General features: G+C 34.5%; 2 protein-coding genes across 2 annotated transcripts; one reads left to right on the plus strand and one right to left on the minus strand.

Moving 5' to 3' along the window:
• The first annotated feature begins 10,827 nt into the window (after positions 1–10,827).
• LOC110694202 (2-phytyl-1,4-beta-naphthoquinone methyltransferase, chloroplastic-like) lies at positions 10,828–14,034 on the plus strand. Its single transcript, XM_021871382.1, has 8 exons — positions 10,828–11,254; positions 11,471–11,535; positions 12,246–12,336; positions 12,415–12,503; positions 12,606–12,739; positions 12,826–12,887; positions 13,336–13,435; positions 13,679–14,034. Exons 1-8 carry the CDS (start codon positions 11,105–11,107, stop codon positions 13,777–13,779), a joined length of 792 nt encoding a protein of 263 aa, XP_021727074.1. The 5' UTR covers positions 10,828–11,104; the 3' UTR covers positions 13,780–14,034.
• Positions 14,035–14,437: 403 nt separating this feature from the next.
• Positions 14,438–18,760, minus strand: LOC110694201 (cysteine-rich receptor-like protein kinase 2). Its single transcript, XM_021871380.1, has 7 exons — positions 17,137–18,760; positions 16,627–16,740; positions 16,387–16,526; positions 15,975–16,185; positions 15,651–15,885; positions 15,130–15,280; positions 14,438–15,046 (listed from the first exon to the last, which is right to left on the minus strand). The coding sequence occupies exons 1-7, from the start codon at positions 17,900–17,902 to the stop codon at positions 14,705–14,707; spliced, it is 1,959 nt and encodes a 652-aa protein (XP_021727072.1). The 5' UTR covers positions 17,903–18,760; the 3' UTR covers positions 14,438–14,704.
• Between the last annotated feature and the right edge of the window lie 3,776 nt (positions 18,761–22,536).

Here is a 22,536-nt window from a genome sequence, read left to right on the forward strand (position 1 = left end):
ACCAAACATAGAATTGAATCATTTAATTTAAAATTATTTAATTCCATTTTCTCAATCTGGAAAATTCTGGTCAAAGCATCTTTGACACTTACCACATTTTGACTTCCGGAAAATAATGCCAAATAAGGGTGTTGAAGTGATAGTTTAATCTAATTATTTAATTTAATGTGAAGTGATTATCACATAAGAATAATTTTAAAGATTACTTAATAGGGCTATTATCTATCAGATTATAGTATACTCACTAAAGTTTAAAGAACATGACAAAATTGTCACTTTTTGAATCATTGTTTATTTGTTTAGTATTTGGAGGCCACTTCCAACTTAGTTCATGTTTAGTAATGGTGTTTTCTTGGTTGGAAATAAATTCAATTTAATCAATGTTGAAGGTTTTGTTAGAATGATTGGATATCAATTATCATTATTTAGCGAGTAAGCAACAATAATAATTTTCATCAATTTTATACCTCTTTAAAGCCATGTTAACTTCACCTTAAAAACATAATATTTAGTAAAAATAATTTCAGTTAAGTAAAATTGTTCAGTAAAAATAAGTTCATTTTAGCAAAAATAATTTTAGTTCAGTAAATATAATTTCAGTTCAGTGAAAATCAGTAAATTTAAAGAAGATTTATAATAGAAAATCATTAATATTTATTTCAGTTAAGCAAAAATAATTTTAGTTCAGTAAAAATAATTTCAGTTTAATAAAATTAATTTCAGTTTAGCAAAATTAATTGAAGTTTAGCAAAAATAATTTCAGTTCAGTAAATATAATTTCAGTTCAGCAAATATAAGGTGAAGTGAACGGGCCTAATTAAAGTGATTCTTTTCCATGGTAAAAGAAAACAAATGAAAGTTTGCTTTCTTTAAGGGTTAATGAAAATGGTCATTTTATTTTCAATATTTATACCAAACACAAACGTTCCTTTATACTTTGTAAGTTTGTATTCCCCCTCCTTCATTATAGAATGTATTATACTTCCTCCTTTTCTTTTTAGTTGATACCTTTGTTTAGTCACGTTTGCCAATGCACAGATTCAATCATTAATATCTTTAATTACTGATAAGCAAAAATTATAAAAAGTTGATATTTTGAAAATATATATTGTGACGAATCTAACAAGACCACTTGACTATATTTTTCATCATATATAAATCACAAAGCATGGTCAAAGGGACATGTGTGAATAGTGCTAAAGTCAAAACGTGTCAACTAATAAAAAACAGAGGTAGTATTTTATTATGAGCTCATATAAACTGAACCTATGTAATTTTATTATTACACTAGATTGTGAATGTTTTATATCTTCTCATGAGCTCATATGAACTGAACCTATGTAACCTTATTGTTACACTAGATTGTGCCTTGCTGGACTTGTTCATTAGACTTTATTAGACTTTCTTAAACTTGTTGAAACTCTCTTCCCTTTAGAGTTGACCATGCCCTTAATTTCACCCTTCATTCATAGGATTTTCATTTTGTTCCGATGTGGGTGGAGAGTGAGGGAGGTGGTTGGAGATCGGAGAAGGTGGAGAAATGAAAAAGGAGATGGTGGCTGTGAGAAAGGACGAAGAAGATGGTGGAGATCGGTGACTGTGAGAAAAAATGATGGTGGAGATCGACGGTTGTTAGAAAGGACAGTAGAGGAAAGATGGTGGGTGTGATGATGGTGGTGGTCGTGGTGATGGGAAGGAAGGAAGAAGAAGGATGAGTCAGCAATAAATATAATAAAATATTATCAAATTTACACTTAATTACACTTTATGCCATTTGAGTAACAAATTTCGTTACTCATAATGACTTAATGAGTAATTGGGCTCACCCAATTAATAACCAAATCATAATTACAATATTACGGAGTACTATTTAATAAATTTGTCATAAACTAATAACTATATTACATCATTAAAGTAAGTATAACTATATACATTTTTCATACAAAAAAAAGGAGCAAATTCAAGTTTATCAGAATAAGAAACGTGAGTTGTTTATCAAGGGGCAAAGTTGTACTTTCATCTGAAAAAGTAAGGACAATAGTGTCATTAAAGATGAACATTGTAAGGTGACGACATTAGGTAAAATTTGTCAAATATTTCTCTCTCTTCCTTTTAATCTCTTTCTCCTCTCTCCTCCTCTAATTTCTCTCTCTTATTTACTTCATACGAGTTGAGCTACCATCCACAATAGAAGACAATTGGAGGTGAGCCACAATTACTTGAGAACTCAAATCATTGAAGTGGTGCAATTTCTAGAGAACTCGAACCTTTCCACTAAGGGTTAACCATACCATTCTCTTCACCCTTTTTTTATTAGGGTTTTCGTTAAGATCGGCGGCAAAGCCGTCGATAATGTGGTGGTAAAAGTGGTCTGGTGTTCACGAGCTACAAATTGTGAAAGTAAATGGAGGAGCAGTAAGTAGGTGAAGGAGGAAGAAGAGATGTTGCTTTAAAAGTTAACGTAACGTTAACTTTACAGTTATAAAGATTCATAAATGCCAGCTAGCAAGCCAGAGAAAATATATTATAAAAATACAATTTACGAAAAACGAGGCAATTTATTTACTTCTTTGCCATTTGATTAACAAAAAACGTTTATCATTTTGAGTAACCGAGGCTTCCTAACAAAAAAAAGAAAAAAAAGATTGAAAAAGAATAAAAAAATTTGCTAGCTAGCACTAATAACTTAAAGGTAGTCCCCAGACGTTATGAATTATTTCATTTTTTTGGTATGGAGCGCGCAAGCCTTAACTTGTAAGTTGGGAGGAAATTGGGGATCCAACTTGCCATCGATCCTCTCTTAAGAAGGTTGAAGGAGGGCTTCCGTTCCTCCAACCAATTACGCCAACCTTGATTCTCACATTATGAATTAATATGGTGATTACTACTTCATTATTGATAATAAATGTGTTGGTTTCCATTACATATGATCTAACACTCAATCAAGATATGAAGGTACCGTGTTCAATTCTAATAACAGCCTTGGTGGTTGGGAAGTACAGTAGTAACATAATACCACTTATTTACTTTATTAATTTGTATATAATATATATTTTTTTATTGGAAGCAATAAAATCATTATTAAATAATAGCCATACAACAAAAATAATAAAGATTTGTAAACCACATATTTTGAAAAAATATCATAACTTTTACAATCAGAATCATAACTAATTTGCAAATTTGGCATAGCTCATACTCCACTGCTTCAAGCTTGACGCGAGAAATGATTTTCGATGTATTTACATCTTTCCGAGTTGAGACCTCCGCAATCCGCGCTGATGTTTTGATCGACTAGTTGATGACAAATCCCAGACCCATAGGAATCCAAATCACCTTCCCAATTATTATCAGAACCCTAAAAATAAAATTTCCATCCATGGATCAGAATCAAAATTCCAGAAATTTGGAAAAAAAAACCCATAAAATTGGGACAAATTCTCACAAATGGAGAGAACAAAACAAAACAAAAAACTAAGGGTTCGTTTGGCATTGCTGTGGTTTTCTATTTTTTGGTTTTTTGTTTTTTTAAAAGTATAGGATATATGTCCCATAATGAATCAAAAATTATTTAAACATATTAAAATTATAATAATTTTGAAAACTGACAACAGAAAAGTGAAAACACCTTTTTCTTGTTTCCTGTTTTTGGTTTTAAAAAAAAAACAAGAAACTGAAAACCAAAAATGATGCCAAACAAGCCTAAAATTGAATTAAAGAAAAAGGGTAGAAAATAGTCTAATTTCCGAAGAAATTAGTCTATTTCGGACCCAAACGACCAAGAAATCTAAAACCCTAGAAGAGAGAGGAGAGAATTTGTACATAATATTTATTAATCTCTTATTTGTAATCTATATTTGATCGAATATCTAACATCCATCAAATGGATGAGATTGTTTTTTAAGCATAATTGAGCTCAATTAAAATGTATAATAGATTAACAGTATAAGTGGTAGCGGTAACATAATTTTATTTGTCGTTGAGAGAGTCACAAATAATATACAAGTAGATGAGATTGAATTTTAAAAATTAAGTAATTCCTCCGTTTCTTTTTAATTAAAATGCTTAGTAATGGTGTTTTCTTGGCCAAAAATAAACCAATATTAATATTGAAGGTTTTGTTAGAAGGATTGGATAGCAATTATCATTATTTAGTGAGTTAGTAGCAATAATGATTTCATCAATTTCTTACCTCTATAATTCAAGTGATTCTTTTGGACTTTTTCATGGTAAAAGAAAACAATTGAAAGTTTCCTTTCTTTATTTTTTTTGTTTTTTTTTTTGACAAAGGATACAAGCAGATTACATACTAATACTAAAGCAAATAGAATTAACCGCCGCTTCTCCAGCAATTAGATGAGCTCTCTGAACTCGTCGACGGTCCGCCTTGTGGATACTACAAACCTGAAAGGTTGAGCCAAGCTGCACAATCCTTCGGATAAGCCAAATATAAGCGATATTACCTTGCTCCTCCCTACGAAGTAGGGAAACAAGATTCTAAGAGTCAGTAAAAACTAAGAGAGACAAAAACCCTCGATCTAGCGCCCACTGAAGGCCATACAGACATGCCAACTCCTCCGCATGTAAGGCTGAAGAACACACCCCAAAGTTGCTACCGCCACTGATCCGTTCATCCAGTGGGTCATCATTATCCAAACACCATCCCATTCCAGCATGTTTAGAGCCTTGGAACCAAGATCCATCTATTTAAAGAGAAGGCAACTCAGTCCCAAGGGGGGGCTGGCCCAGCTGAGCAACAAAAAAAACCCGGCGGAGAGGAGGCACCACCCTCTGCCAAAGGGAGCCTAGTCGGCCCATCAAAGTCGGCAAAGATTGAATGATTATCCATAACCTCCACAAACAGAGAATCGAAGGGGAGGGACGTAGAAGAATCGTTAAAGATCCTGGAATTACGTCATAACCACAAACTCCAAAGCGTACGAACAAAGGTGCCTAAGCGAGCACTAGAAGGCCCATCCCGACTAATAAAAAGTCGGATATAATCTTGGATCCAATCTGAGAGAGAAAGGTCTCCATTTAATTCTGAGTGAATGCCTAGGCATCCACCCCTCCAAATCGAACGTGCACTACGACACATTCTGAAAAGATGCTGTAAATCCTCTGGTTCCAAACGACAAAAGTCACAGAGCACCTCTTGTATTGGAACCCCTCTATAATCGATTTCTACCTTAACCGCAAGAGCGCAATGTAGCAGCTTCCATAAAAATAACTTCCATTTGGGCTGAACCTGGAGAGACCAAAGAACCTTCCAAAAAGAATTAATAACGGGGAGGGTGGAAGTAGGGGTAAGCTGTTGTTGAAGCATTACATAACCAGTTTTAACCGAGTATTTTCCAGAAGGGGTAGTAGCCCAAAACCGAAAGTCATCATGAGTCGTATCAAGTACCTCCATTGCCAGGATTGAAGAAGCAGCCTCAGGGACAAACCAATCGACAACTTTAGTAGTATCCCACCCCTTGGTATGATGATTGATGAAAAAACTAACAGTATGAGAAGCCGAATTTGGCTGAAGAATTCCTGGTTTGAACTCAGGAATACAGTCGTTAACCCAATTAGCTGATCCCGCAATAGTGGAAAGGCCATTACCAATTTTCCAGTTACAGCCATGATTCAGCAGAGTGTCCGCCCTTAGTAAACCCCGAAGGCCATAGGAAAATCTCCCAGTATAACGCGGTCGAGTAGTGGAGTTGCTGGCGAGAAAGGTCGTGCGAGCACTGAAAACTTTAGATACTAGCAACTGCGGGTTAGTAAAGAGTCTCCAAACTTGTTTCACAAGCAAAGCCTTGTTTAAGGAGGACAGGCATCGAATGCCCAAACCACCTAGGCCACGATGAAGGTGCATGGTATCCTTGTTTACCCAATGCATACCTTTAGTTTCAGAGTGCGCCCAGAAGAAGCGCAACAGTAAGGAGTCGATTTTCCCAGTCACAGAGACTGGTAACTCATAACACGCAAGAACATGGGAGGCCATAGCTATAAGGATAGAGTTAATAAAAATTAACTTTTGCGATTGTGAGAGACGGATCACATTTAAACAATTAATTCGGCCAATAATTTTGTCGATGATAAATTGGAAGTGATCTTTCTTCTTACCGACGAAATCAATTGGAGCCCCCAAATGATGATTGAAAACCTGAACATGCTTCATTTGGAATATAGCTTTGAAACCTTCCCGAGAAGAGGTACAGATATTCGGGCTAAACTTGATCAAAGACTTGGCCAAATTTAATTGTTCGCCTGAGATCTTGGTAAACCGCTGAATGATATGCATGATATTAGTGCAGGCCGCAGACGAAGCCCGAAAAAAAATAAGCGCATCATCCGCGAAGAATAAATGCGAAACAGTAGGACTCATTCTAGACAACTTGATTCCTTGAAAAAGCTTCAGATCTTGTCCCAAATGCAGCATACGAGAGAAAATATCCATACAGAATAGGAAAAGGTACGGGGAGATAGGATCACCCTGACGAAGACCACAAAGTGGTTTGAAGGTGTCTGAAGTAGAACCATTGATCAAGGATTTGTAAGAAACCGTGGCTAGGCATTGTTGGATCATCTGTAACCAATGGTCCAGAAACCCATAGGCCTTTAAGACCTGCAGAAGAAAACTCCAGTGAATTTTATCATAAGCTTTGCTCATATCAATTTTGATCGACGCAAGCCAGTTAGTGCCAGTTTTAGAACAATTGATTTTCTCCATTAGCTCATGACTTAACAAAATATTATCCGTCATAACGTGACCTTGAACAAAGGCATGATGAGAATCTGAGATGAGAAGAGGGAGATACTAGCGTAACCTGGCCACCAAACATTTGGAGGCGCATTTGTACACTGTGTTACAAAGGCTGATCGGACGTAAATGCCCCATCTCCGTTGGAGTACCAATCTTAGGTATCATAACAAGAAGGGACTGATTCCATTCTTTAAGAAGAAACCCAGTGCGGAAGAAACTCTGAATGCCCGAAACAACCGAGTCACCCACAACATCCCAGTGAGATTTGAAGAACTCCACTGTAGTACCATTCGGACCTGGAGATTTACTACTCCCTAAATAAAACATTGTTGTTCGAATCTCAAAAGCTGAGAAAGGACGCTCCAGATTTGCTAGTTGAGAAGAATTGAATCGAGGAAGATCCAATTCACGCAGTACAATGTCTATTTCCGGATCATAAGGAGGCATGCTGTCATAACAGAAAGTGTCTTTGAGGGAATGTACCACTACCTGCTGAACATCCGACTGACCATACTGAATAGTCCCTTGGTCGTCAAGTAAGGAACTAATCTCATTCTTCTTTTGCCGACTTTTGACCTTAGAGAACAAGAGTTTAGAAGGACAGTCGCCGTTGACTATCCAGTTTTTCTTACAGCGTTGTCTCCAGAATTGCAACTGCAATGAGATATTGTCTTTTGAGGTAACTATATTGGTCATATAGAGAGAGGCATCGGAAACTGACTGGATTGACTCTCCCTCACTAGCAAGTTCTGTCGAAATTTTTTTCCAATCTATACCCCAAAACTTCTTGTTGTTGAGACACCATCTTCTAATAAGAGACTTGACATGTTGCAAATTCTTTAGGGTTAATGAAAATGGTCATTTATTATCAATATTTATACCAAACGTCTTTTATAATTTTTTATTTTTTTTTGTTTTTTTTTGGTGTTAAGAGAGCCACAAGGAAGGGTTGAGAATCGATTCCAAAATTTCCTAGAGCCGGAAAGGAAGATCTAACCATTTGAGCTATAATTCACTCTCGTTCATTTATACTTTGTAAGTTAGTATCGCCCTCCTTCATTGTAGAATGTTTTATATTTTCTTATGTGCTCGTATGAATTGAACCTATGGAACTTTATTATTACACTAGATTGCGCCTTGCTGGACTTGTTTTTAATTGGACTTTATTAGACTTGCTTAAACTTGTTGATACTCTCTTTAACCATTATTTTTGTTGATGTAATAGCCAAATCATTATTATAATGTTACAGTGTACTATCTAATTAAATTGTCATAAACTAACTAATTACATCATTAAAGCAGTTGCCTAGCAGTTAGGGATGACAATTCCAAATGGATATCCGCAAATCCGATCCACCTGAAATAAATAAATGGACGAAAAATCCGCATTAAATGGATGAAGGGCGGGTGACGGATCGGGTCGGATTCGGGTGGGGCTTCGTTTCATCCGTCACCCGATCCGTCATCCGTTTATCACCCGATCCGCAGTCCATCTGTCTGTATATATATATTTCCAGTTTTCTTATATACTAGTATACTACACTATGTATGTACGATATATTTCTAAAAAAAAAAAATATTTCTAAAAATTCTTTAATTTTATTTTTAAAAATATCAAAACCTCCCTCAATTCCCAATTATGTAGTACTGATATGAGTTCATGATTTTGTTAAAAAAAAAGTAAGTTCATGATTATTATTATTTTATTATTATTATTATTGCTATAGTTTGGAATAAAAATTTAATTAATGGTTTACTTTTAAAGTTTAAAATTGGCTAAGAGTTTTTTTTTTAAATTTTATATATAATAACGTGTTAGATTTTATAGTTAGAGTAGGATTATAATTATCACCCGCTAAGCATCCCGATCCACCCGTTTCATCCGTGGATGACGGATGGATCGGATGCGGGTGACGGGTGGATTGGGTGAAGCGGATGGTTAATTCGGGTGGATGCGGGGGTGGATGCGGGTGGAGCTCCATCCAACCCGAATCCGATCCGTTGCCATTCCTACCTAGCACTAATAACTTAAGGGTAGTCTCTAAAAGTTATGAATTATTTCAGTTTTTTTGGTAAGGAGCTAGCATTCCCTTAGCTTGTAAATACTAAATAGGGAGGAAATTGGGGATTCCAGTTGCCATCGATCCCCTCTTATGGGGGTGGAACTGTGGAAGGAGGGCTTTCGTTCCTCCAACCAACTATGCCAATCTTGATTATCACATTATAATTATTATGATGATTACTACTTCATTATTGACAATAAATGTGTTGGTTTCCATTTCATGTGATCTAACACTCAATCAAGATATGAAGGTACCGTGTTCAATTCTAATAGCAGCCTTGTAGAGTAGTAACATAATACCGAAGACAGAATACCCAATCTTATTTACTTTATTAATTTGTACATAATATTTATTAATCTCTTATTTGTTATCTATATTTGATCGAATATCTAACATCCATCAAATGGATGAGATTGTTTTTTAAGCATAATTAGCCTTCTTGGGACTTTAATTTAATACGAGGCTTGAGAAAAAGAATTGAAGTTAGAGGGACTAAAATTAAAGCGAGAAAAGAAAAAGGTTGAATTGAAGAAATGAGATGAAGACGAATCTATACTTAGTATTTAAAAACACAAACCATAAATCTATACTAAGCCACATGTCACCATGCATAATCACTCACATGCCACATGTCACCTCCCTTAATCCTTTCTTTTTAAATTCCCATTTTAATATAAAAGCAAAATATATAAATAATGTTTGAGTCTTTAATCTTTATGCATTCTAAAACTTACAAATTTAAGTAAGAAAATTAAGTGTTTCATATTCAATATAATAAATTAAAGTTAAACTAATTAGTGTTCATTACATTAACAATAAAATGGTCTTTTCATCTCCTAAACTTAAATATAACTTAAACCAATGTATCATTTCATGCCCTACAATATCTATGTATATATACCTAACTAAATTTCACACAACAACGACATTTTTCAAGAAAAAATAACCTAAGTAACAACCCGTGCATTGAACGGGTCAAAAGGCTAGTTGTTTAATGAAAAAGTTAAGAACGACAGTGTAATAAAAATATAAAAATGTAAGGTGACATGTGGCATATTGGGTTAAAAAGAAGATAGGGAGGTGTAACATGTGTCTTTCTCAGTTTGAGTTTTTAAACTAGTGTGTGACCCCGGACTTTGCCCCGTGTAACACTTTGAATATTTTCATTTTTATTTTAGACAATTTAAAAAACATGTTAATTTTTTTATTATGGGTATTTTATTTTTATTTATTTTTTTTGAAACTATATTATGAGTATATTCTAATAATAATAACAAAAAAAAAAAAAACTAATTTTGGATTTTTATTGTGTTTATTCTATATTATAATACCTGTATGTATTTATAAATAAATTTGGATTAAATGATCAAGGTGAGTGTTTTTTTAATAATTATATACGTACACTTTTGTATATTTCTTTTTCATATTTATAATATGTGTGACAATTGGCTTAGATGGTTGTAAAGTCAATTTTGTTATGAGTAGTTTGGGGTTTGAATCTCCGAGTCTTCATATTTTTAATAATATGTGACATGGCGACATGAATTGTGTTGTGAAGTGAGATGGTGTAATATAGAAGAGTCTACGTGGCACATGGACGTTTTTATAAACGCCTTTTAATATTTTAGTATAGATATAGATATAGATAGATAAATCGAGCTCAATTAAAATGTATAATAGACTAACAACATAAGTGGTAGCGGTAACATAAGTTTATTTGTCATTGAGAGAGCCACAAATAATATACAAGTAGATGAGATTTGATCTTAAAAATTAAGTATTTTTTTTCTTTTCTTTTTAGTTGACACATTTGTTTAGTTATGTTTGTCAATGCATAAATTCGACTATTAATATCTTTAATTACTGATAAATAAAAATTATAAAAAGTTGATATTTTGAAAATGTATATTGTAACGTTATATTTTTCAATACATAATCACAAATTACAATCAAAGAAAAGAGTGTTAATAATGCTAAAGATAGAACACAGAATGTGTCAACTTTAAAAAACGGAAAGCAGTATTACAAAGGGCATATACTAACACAACTTAATGGATCAGTTAAATTGCAAACTTTGCTAAGTGAACAATAGCTTGAGTATCTGACCTACTTGGGCCCAATCATTAAACTGGCTAGATGATTGAGCTTGAGATTGGAAATTTTTTTTTCACAAAAACCCAACTTAATGCTAGAACGGCCCAAATGAAGCCCAATAATAAAAATTCGGAACTTTATCTTTTGTTTTGGAAGAAAGAGAGAGAGAGAGTGGAAAAGAGGATAACCCAAAATGCCAACACTACAACTGACACCACTCTTACACTGCCGTTCATCACTCCTTTCGCCGGAAAATTCTCTTTTCCGGCACCGGGAATTGAAGCTTCGATGCTCCGATCAACGCCAGGCGCTTTTTAGCCGCATTGCTCCTGTTTACGATAACGTACGCATTTTCTCTTTTTTCTTTGATTCATTCATATTTCACTTTAATTAATCTTTTTTATTTTCTACTTTTGATAATTCATATACCAAAGTAATTTTAATTGATTAAATCTGAATTTTCTTTTTTATTTTCTACTTTTGATAATTCATATACCAAAGTAATTTTAATTGATTAAATCTGAATTTTTTTTCTTAATAAATAATTATAAAATTACAGTTGAATGATTTGTTGAGCTTGGGGCAGCATCGTGTTTGGAAGCGCATGGCCGTGTCTTGGAGCGGGTAATTTTTTTTATTTTAATTTGTTTTTCATTATTTGAAGTTTAATTATGTGCCCAAATTTCTACAATTTCATTATTATGATGATATTATCGTTGAACATATGCTAATTACTTGAATATTTATATTATTGAGAGGTGAATAATCTGAATATTACTAGATTTAGAGGTAGGTAATTGTCTCCATTAATTTGTTATATAAGCTATTAACCTCAGTTTTATAAATTAAGCTAATTATCTGTTTTTTTTTTAGTTGAAACCTTGAAAAATATGTTGGAATTAATAAATTGTTTGTTTAGCAGAATGATATTAGCCTGCTAAGCAGTTGGTGTTATGTTACCTTGAATGCATCAAATTAGAAACACACCAAATGATAGTGTTCCAAATTGTCTTAACAAATACTTCGTAACGTTTTTTCTTTTATGATGTACTCCCTCCGTTTAAAGTGCTAAAATGCGCTTAGAAATAGGTTAATCTAATATGAAAGAAATAGATAAGTGTAATTTTTATTGTACAAAGGAGGAGGGGTGGGGGATGTTATGCCATTTCTTTTTGTTGTAAGTGAATTTGTGAAAAATGAGTACATTATGTAAAGGAAATCATCAAACTGATGTTATGTGCTATTGGATTTAAAACTTTTAAGTTATAACATTATTTTCCAAAATTTAAAGCGTATGTTTCTATTGTTTGCTGTATTTGCAATATTGCCAACAGAGCAAAGAGGGGGGATAGTGTGTTGGACATATGTTGCGGAAGTGGGGATTTGGCGTTTCTTTTGTCCGAAAAAGTTGGCCTTGATGGACAGGTTTTCTATCTTTGTCTTTGTGATTGAAAGTGTACCTACCTTGATTCCTAAGTGGTCACAATAGGGATGTACTTACAGGTGATTGGCTTGGATTTTTCAAGCAACCAATTGTTAATTGCTTCATCGCGGCAGCAAGAAAGGTCCACTCTCTGCTACAGGAACATAGAGTGAGCACTGGTAATTTTATAGCTGGTGGTGTTTGTTCGAGGATTCCTCTTGTAATAAAATTTTATAGGAGGTAGTTGAGTTTTGTATCAAATGCGTCACAGGTGGTTGGAAGGTGATGCACTTAACTTACCATTCAGTGACGCAAATTTTGATGCCATTACTATGGGATACGGATTGAGGAACGTAACAGATAAAGAAAGAGCTGTCGAAGAGATTTTTCGAGTTCTTAAACCAGGTTTTTGTGATTTCTTCAATTGCCTAATCATGTATGGATATTATATCATACTTTTTTAGTAGCTAAATGGTGAATTTATTTGTCAGGGTGTAAGGCTTCAATCCTTGATTTCAATAAAAGCACGGAGCCTATTACTGGTGTGATCCAGGTACAGGTTATTGTTTTATAGGCCGAGAATCGAGTTCTGTTGTGTTTGGCTTTTGTGGTGTCGATCAGCTATATTTTAAATTTTATTGTCTTTCGTGTTCTGCGATATTTTTGCTTCCAACTGATTTGAGCGTAATTGGTTTCTTGTAAAGAAGAGTGTATGTGATTACTTGAAAGACTATAGCATGTAGCAAATGTTATAGGAGTAGGCAATTGTGCCCCTGCTTTGCTGTTATTAGACTTATTACCTGCCTTGTGGTTCCTCTGGAATCCTTTTCATTAGCTTATAGGAGTAGATGAGCTACAAAAGCATGAAATTTTAATTTCCATGATGAATATATATGATATTTGTTGCATTATATGAAGTTCATGGCTTCAATTGCACACATAACAATTCACGTTGAATAAAGTTCGATTTTTCTTCTAATTCTTCTTTGCTTGTTTTCTAGGAATGGATGATTGACAACATTGTTGTTCCTGTTGCTACTAACTATGGTCTGGCTGAGGAGTACAGATACCTGAAAAGCTCAATTCAGGAATATCTGACAGGTCAGCACATTACATTTGCCTAATAGCCTGAGTTTATGCACCATAGCTTTGTCATGTAGGCATTCTCTACAAGTCTTAAGATCTTTCTGAAGTTGTTGTATAAGGTTTTTGTTTTTGTGTAATGCTTCTGTTACTTTTTTCTGTGTTTGTTAAGAATGAAGAAATAAGGATTGACTAAATTATTATCTAAAAGTTTTAAGACGTCAGATAGTTCATTCAGTCCATAAAGTTTTCTTGGTGTAGGAAAGGAATTGGAGCTGCTTGCTCTTGCGGCTGGGTTTTCAGATGCCAAATTTTATGAGATTGCTGGCGGACTAATGGGGAATCTGGTGGTAACTCGATAAGTGGGTCCTTGTCTATTACATCATAGATATGGCATTTTGATGAAATGGACATACATCAGTTATGTGCATTATTCAAGTAGTGTAGTATGAATTACTAGCTTTGGTTTTACCTTGTCATCTTTTTATCTGTTTAATTACATACTGGATAATTTGTAAGTGTAATGAGTCTAATTATTGGTTCATATGACTTCTTTGCTACTTGTCAAATTGTCATGAACCTGGAACTGATTAACTGTGAATATGATCTCTCAGTTATCTCTTTCCAACCTAGCATGTATTTGCATTTAGCATCTTTTGTTTTGGGGATTGAAGAGGGACTTTTTTTTTTTTTTGGGTAGATGAAGAGAACCTTTGAACATCCATAGAGTAAATAAATTGGTTATACTTCCTCCGTTATTTTTAGATGCATCACTTTTAAAATATGGACTACTAGGCAATTTTTGGAGTAGAGAGAGATAGAGAGAAAAAATAAAGAGGGCTCATGTAATATGGGAGAGATAGAGAGAATTTATTAATTAAAAAGGAAATTGATGCATCTTAATTGAAACTTTTATTTTTAGAAAGTGATGCATTTAAAAAGTAACGGAGGAAGTAATACTGTTGTATTCGGATGATTGATGAATTTCGTATTATTTGAGTTGATTTACTGCTGTGAATGTGAGGTAACAATGCAGTGTTCCATTTATTGATTACATTAGTAGGATAAATTTACTTTGTAACTGTCTCCATATTCCAGTTGTTGCTACTGGAATTTATGGAGTAATGAGCATGCTGCTTACTAGCTCTAATGACAATATGTGTAATCTTTTCCTGTTTTACCTTTGTTTAGTCTCTAGCTTGCTTCACACACGCTTTACGATTGCCTTGGGTTTTTTTGGGTTTTCTTTTCTGAGAAAATGTGCCTTACTTTCACAAGTATGAAGTATCACCTACCGTGAAAGGAGCTAAAGGCCAGAGTAGCGATAGAAGATGATGATTCTCCTCGTAGAGGGTAATTTGGATTTTCACACATATCATTGAGTTCCATAGTCCTTTCATCTATAAAAGGTGGACTGGAAGGTGGAGGAAGGTGCCTTTCCTTCATCTTCAGCATTTGTACTGTTGTCGACATTGATGGTCGGAGTGAAGGTACCTCTTGGGTGCACAGGAGTCCTACGTGCAAAACTCTCATGGCTTCTTCCTTGACGTTGCCTTCATTTTCTTCTGGTGGTGTTAAGTTTGGATCTAGGATACCTTCCAGAGTGCACTTTTGGAAATGCTTCCATGTCTGTTAGAGTGTTAGGAGAGTTAGGTCACTGGAAAATGGTTTTTTGCTACTTGATAGGACAAAAAAGAAAAATAGGAACTCACACTTGCTATTATGCTTTCTGAGTTGTCTTCATTTTTTGTCCTGTTGTTTTGCATTCCTGTGACTATCTCTAGCAGCAGCACCCCGAAGCTGTAAACATCTGCCTTCTCTGTTAGTTGCCCGTGAGCTAGATACTCTGGGGCCATATATCCCCTGATAGATAGTAATGCAATATGCAATTTTGTGAAAATTGAGCTTTAGGCATGGAAATGAAAGAAGATAAATTCCCGACCCCTTATAATTAAGGACATAACATGATTTTTTTAAAACACCATTTTTACTAGTGTTATCTCCCCCCCCCCCCCTCTCCCACTTTATTTATGTGGTCTATATTTGGAAAATCAAACCATAACCCCCCCCCCCCCCTCTCCCACTTTATTTATGTGGTCTATATTTGGAAAATCAAACCATAAACTAGAACTATTTTAGGAAAGGTGACAATACATTCCCCATATAAATAGCATATGCTGCTTTTTATTCACGGAATTATTGCTAACCTATTATAAAGTTTTGAATTACATACTGTGTGCCTGCAATGGCTGTACTAATGTGGCTTTTATCATCTTGAAAAGTCCTGGCCAACCCAAAATCAGCAATTTTTGCTCGAAATTTTGCATCCAGCAGAATGTTGCTTGCTTTTATGTCCCTGTGAATGATTCTTGTAATTGCATTTTCGTGAAGATATGCCAAACCTTCAGCAGTGCCAATCATTATACCATATCTTTTCTTCCAGTTTAGGGTTCTACCTAACAAGGGATCTGATGATGTACATGCAAGAATTTCAATGTTGGGATCATAGAGAAAGATGAGCTTCAGTTTATTTAGTAGCAGAGGTCATAGTACTTACCAAAGATGAAGTGATCAAGACTCTTGTTGGGCAAAAACTCGTAGACAAGGAGACTTTCAGGTCCCGAGCAACTGCAGCCCAATAATCTAACCAGATTATTGTGCTGCAGGCCGCTGATTATGTTAACTTCATTATAGAAATCTGCTGCTCTATGTTTATTGTTCAGGAAGAGTCTCTTGACAGCAATTTCCCTTCCATCAGCCAAGACTCCCTGAAGACACACTATAAAATTAAAAATTTGGTGAAAGTAGAGCTGTGTTAATTTTCTACGCAAAATGAGGCAGCTCCTTTCAGGCGATTCAGGAAGAGTGTTCTTGTTGCCTTGAGATCCTGTTCTCTTAAACTTATTAAATTATTATGGATTAAATTCAGTTTTCATCAGCAATAATCAGTGAAGAGAAAAGGGTGTAACCTTATATACTGTTCCAAATCCTCCTTGCCCTAGTTTATTGGCTTCTGCAAAAGAGTTTGTGGCCTTCTCAAGTGTCGAGTACTTGAAGTTCAAGCTGCTATCATGTAGCATCTGCACTAATTCCTCTGCATCATTTGATCCTATCTGGAAAGGAGAAAAAAATGAAAACAATGAAAATAGTGGAGATTGGAAAGTTTCAATCTATCTATAAATGCTGCATTTGTCAATTCATTGTTATACCTCTTCGTTTCTTCTTTATTCTCCAGAGCTTCCTGAAATGAATTCCAGCAGCTATCCCAATCGCCAAAAGAATGACGGTGCTGGTAACACTGACTGCTATTACTCTGATAGTACCTGAAGAACTCAAATGCAAATGGATTTCAAAACTGATGCACTGCTATCCGTCAGTAAGTTCTTTTTTATGATCTTCATGATAAACTGTCTCTGTATGATTACTTAAAGCATGATTCCAGAACCAAACAAGTACTGCCTCTGTCTCTTAATATTCTTCCTGATTGTTTTATGTATGGAAGTTGAGAACAATGTTTACATGAATGTAATAAAATTGACGGTCGATACATAGTGAAATTAGTGAGAAATAGTGTTGGAATTATGAGAGGAATTACGTTGATGTGATGTTGAGATATTTTTTGTTTTCAAAGGATACCAGAAGATTAATTTGGGACTACCAATAGAAGTAAACGAAAGGATTATATTGTGAATGAGAAGGTGAAAAAACCTTTGAATTACCTTTTGAAATTCCACTCTTGGAATCATTGTTCAGAAAATTGACATTTGAATACCTTATGAAGCACCCTGTGTTCAAAGCCCGTCCTTCAGACGATGGTAAGCATCTCAATATCTTTGAAGATGCGCTCCTTAAGCATAACTGACAAGAGCTAATATTTAAGCTCTCCCAGCAATTGGCAAGAACATAGGCCGTCTCATTTCCATCTCCTGTGACCAATACCTTTTCCCTTGCATACCCTTTATTTTTTGGCGCATTTGCTACTGCCTGCATCACAGCCCTCCTAGCTGCCTCGACAAATGCTGGTTTAGCTCTTGTTCTGTTACCACAAACAGCTGTATCAGTTGACCCCAAATATTCGTCATAGAAGTTGTAGTTCTCACTTCTTGCATAACAACCATCCAAGTATATGCGACCTCCAGTAGAAGGGAAGCATTGGGGGAGGGCAGTTCGTGCTTGAGCATAGCACAGTACACAGTCCAGAGAAGAAAGGTCCCCGTAGCATTGTGCAAGGCCATAATTGGTGTAAGGAGCTGATCCTGAGACTGATTCCCCAAATCCAGAGGTCCGAACTAGGTTGCTGAGGTTCCCCATCGTTGTCACAAAATTTTTGATGTAAGGAGGTGAATTCTTCTGAACTTGATTCCCACAGATGATTTTGACTGTCTGGATTCTTGGGTCTCCCATCGACATTTTCACCCAGATGATAGCAGTCACCAATGGGATAAAAATTTGTGGGCTAAGGATTGGAGAAGAGGCTTTCTTCATCGTTGAAAAATGTCGTAAGCTTTCTTACAACGACGCAATTATCAGGGGCTACTACTATACTGGTGGAATGAAAGTATGGAAATTTTTCCTCTGCTTAGAAGGTATGTCATCTCTTCATAAGTCCAACAATAAATCTTGCTAAGTGTTGTTTACGGATTGATTTTTACTCCTAGAGTTTGAAGTTTCTTTCCTAATTGCCGGTCTCTCTCAACTTGCTATTTTTTCAAAGTCCATCCTGTTGACAGGTTCAAGTATTTGAAAATATAATTCCATTCACATTGAAAATTGTATGGATGGGCTAATAAGCTTCTGCTTTCTGTGCCTTCTTTTGAGTGATGAAAAGGTCCAACATGTGATAACTGTTAACAAAAAACGTTTATCATTTTGAGTAACCGAGGCTTTCTAACAAAAAAAAGAAAAAAAAGATTGAAAAAGAATAAAAAAAATTGCTAGCTAGCACTAATAACTTAAAGGTAGTCCCCAAACGTTATGAATTATTTCATTTTTTTTGGTATGGAGCGAGCAAGCCTTAACTTGTAAGTTGGGAGGAAATTGGGGATCCAACTTGCCATCGATCCTCTCTTAAGAAGGTTGAAGGAGGGCTTCCGTTCCTCCAACCAATTACGCCAACCTTGATTCTCACATTATGAATTAATATGGTGATTACTACTTCATTATTGATAATAAATGTGTTGGTTTCCATTACATATGATCTAACACTCAATCAAGATATGAAGGTACCGTGTTCAATTCTAATAACAGCCTTGGTGGTTGGGAAGTACAGTAGTAACATAATACCACTTATTTACTTTATTAATTTGTATATAATATATATTTTTTTATTGGAAGCAATAAAATCATTATTAAATAATAGCCATACAACAAAAATAATAAAGATTTGTAAACCACATATTTTGAAAAAATATCATAACTTTTACAATCAGAATCATAACTAATTTGCAAATTTGGCATAGCTCATACTCCACTGCTTCAAGCTTGACGCGAGAAATGATTTTCGATGTATTTACATCTTTCCGAGTTGAGACCTCCGCAATCCGCGCTGATGCTTTGATCGACTAGTTGATGACAAATCCCAGACCCATAGGAATCCAAATCACCTTCCCAATTATTATCAGAACCCTAAAAATAAAATTTCCATCCATGGATCAGAATCAAAATTCCAGAAATTTGGAAAAAAAAAACCCATAAAATTGGGACAGATTCTCACAAATGGAGAGAACAAAACAAAACAAAAAACTAAGGGTTCGTTTGGCATTGCTGTGGTTTTCTATTTTTTGGTTTTTTTTTTTTTTTTAAAAGTATAGGATATATGTCCCATAATGAATCAAAAATTATTTAAACATATTAAAATTATAATAATTTTGAAAACTGACAACAGAAAAGTGAAAACACCTTTTTCTTGTTTCCTGTTTTTGGTTTTAAAAAAAAAAAACAAGAAACTGAAAACCAAAAATGATGCCAAACAAGCCCAAAATTGAATTAAAGAAAAAGGGTAGAAAATAGTCTAATTTCCGAAGAAATTAGTCTATTTCGGACCTAAACGACCAAGAAATCTAAAACCCTAGAAGAGAGAGGAGAGAATTTGTACATAATATTTATTAATCTCTTATTTGTAATCTATATTTGATCGAATATCTAACATCCATCAAATGGATGAGATTGTTTTTTAAGCATAATTGAGCTCAATTAAAATGTATAATAGATTAACAGTATAAGTGGTAGCGGTAACATAATTTTATTTGTCGTTGAGAGAGTCACAAATAATATACAAGTAGATGAGATTGAATTTTAAAAATTAAGTAATTCCTCTGTTTCTTTTTAATTAAAATGCTTAGTAATGGTGTTTTCTTGGCCAGAAATAAACCAATATTAATATTGAAGGTTTTGTTAGAAGGATTGGATAGCAATTATCATTATTTAGTGAGTTAGTAGCAATAATGATTTCATCAATTTCTTACCTCTATAATTCAAGTGATTCTTTTGGACTTTTTCATGGTAAAAGAAAACAATTGAAAGTTTCCTTTCTTTATTTTTTTTGTTTTTTTTTTTTTTTTTTGACAAAGGATACAAGCAGATTGTTGACCAGGTTGCGAAACTAGCTGGTCTTCTCCAAAGTCCAGAATATTTTCTTTTTGACCATAGTGTATATTGATCACCACATAGTGCTTGTCTATTTCAAATCAATAGTAGCTACTGAACTAAAAATGAAAATTTTTAAGCTTGGAAACAATGAAAGAAAAGGAAAATGTTTTCTACCTACATTATTTATCTTGAGACATTAGTTGCACAATTATTACATGATCTGATTAGTAACTCACTAATATTCTTCTATGCAGTACACTTGCATAGTAGGCAAATACTGCGAATGTGAAGAGAGACATAAGCTCAAACTCACTTTCTGCATGCATGTATGGATTCATTCAATATTAGCGGGAGGCCACTTCTTTCTTGTCCAAGTGAGTTGATGTTTCACTAAGTCATTCCTTTTTGTATTGATTTCTTATTAAGACTCCATCGAGGTTTCTGCATTGGAACCACGAGTGGTTTTTACTAATCTGAAGTTTGGGACAATTTTTGGTCTCTAAACGCTTTTAGCAGATAATTTAAGGCTTGCCTTAAGAAATAGGGATGGAAATCAGGTATATGTGCAGTGATTTTCTGTTCTCTCTTCCTTATACTGCTGTTAGTCTATCTAATTTGGTCTTGGTAGTTGATTCTGCCTGCATTTCATCATTTTGTTTCTGTTTTAGTTTCTCTTTGTTTGAATATTATCATTCGTACTAGGGATACACATCCACAGGTTTTTGAGTTGTTTTCTCCACTTTTCTTAATATTACTTCGTGTATTCTAAAATTACCACATCATCTTTGGACTATGGTTGTATTCATTAGGAAATCACATGATGTAGCTTTTCTGGCTTCCTACTAGGCTGTACGCCCGAGAATTAAAGATTTTTTTGTTTAAATTAGTATCTGTTAGATCTCACATTAAACAAATGACCAAAACATGTAGGAGAGATAATTAAGCTAGAACCAACAGATAATTATTTGGAATCATGGAATTAATGTGCTGCTTCTTTGAGTATTATAACAAGTTTGAGCTTAAAGCTGTTTTTAATGCACTTGTCTTCTGTTAACCAAGATAAGAGCATAGTTCAATTTATCTCTGTGTATGAGGGTTATGCAGTTCTAATTTTTATCCCCCGAGATTCTTAGATTGCTATGTTTGATGCCTCTAACAAATCTCTTCTAAAATAACAGCTTTAAACCTGCAAAAAGAATTACGAGAGACAGAGCTGATAAGGTTGCAGCAAGGACCACTACCATGCAACTAGCTAAGAGAAATCATTTTCCTTAACCTCCAGGTATTTCTTCATCCTTGAAATTCAGTGCTAGTGTTTTGCATAAATTTCTATCCTTCAGTGGAGGCCATTCTATGAAGTTCATTTCAGTTGAAGAGGGTTATGTTTCAGCTTTTTCCTTTTTGGTGTCAAAAGCTGTCGATATATAAATGCCTATAGATAATGTAATGTATATGGGACACATAATCTTAAACCAAACAAGATAAGAATTAAACTATGCGACTATGCCACAAGTGAAACACGCTTTGCTGAATACACAATTTGCAGCTCACTATTATACACCCGAGTGTCCTTTTATCTTGATACAGCCTTACTCAGATTTTAGGTGCTCGTTCACTGAATAACATATTTATTAAATACACCCTTTGGATGTGGCCGTGTGAGTAACTGGGTGTCTAGTATCAAGTACACCTGAATGTATGTAAGAATTCGTAGTGAGAACTAGGAGAGCAGATACTAATATTAGGTATTCTATGAGAACTAACTTTAAGGTTTCAAATTTGGGCTACCATCATATTGTGAAATTTCTCATCATCCACCTTCCAGTAAATATTTTCATATTTAATGGGATAAACAACTCTATAGTACTAGCCAATATTAGCATAATATGCATCAGCAGCACCGTCCCATTTTCAAAATGGACCCACGGCGTGCAAGGCATAAAGATAGGCCTAATTTTTCAGGCATCATAATTCATAAACCCTTTCACTTTAATTTTTTCCTTCTTTAAACCCTTTTTACTACTCTACTATAAAGCTCTATTTTAACATGCAAGGCACCTTCTGCTAATATATTCTCTCTTGAAGGTCCTTAAATTAAGGGTACCCACCAACCAAGCAGAACCTGAGGCATTGCTCACCAATTTTTATAGACCTTAGGGTCCTATCTTGTTTGAATTTCTGGGAAGCTTATGCTAATGCGTCTCTATATCTATCCATTCCGATTTTAATTGTTACATTGTCCCAAATTGTCATAATTATTGACAGTTTGGCACGACTACCTTTACATGTTAAACACTTTTTTTTATTAATTCCATTTTGATATTAATTGTTATATTGTTCCAAACTTTTATAATTATTGACAGTTTGACGCGCTTACCTTAACATACTAAACGTTCATTTATTAATAGTTGAGCCTTTCTTCACTCTCCCTTTTTTTAGCGGCTGTTGCTTGAATTTTTATGATGGTTATGTGACCCTTTTGCCTCATTTATATAAGAAAAATAAGTAAAATTAAGGTGAGGATAGAATAA

Source organism: Chenopodium quinoa, unplaced genomic scaffold (genome assembly GCF_001683475.1).
Source record: "Chenopodium quinoa cultivar QQ74 unplaced genomic scaffold, ASM168347v1, whole genome shotgun sequence".
Classification (NCBI taxonomy): Eukaryota; Viridiplantae; Streptophyta; class Magnoliopsida; order Caryophyllales; family Amaranthaceae; genus Chenopodium; species Chenopodium quinoa.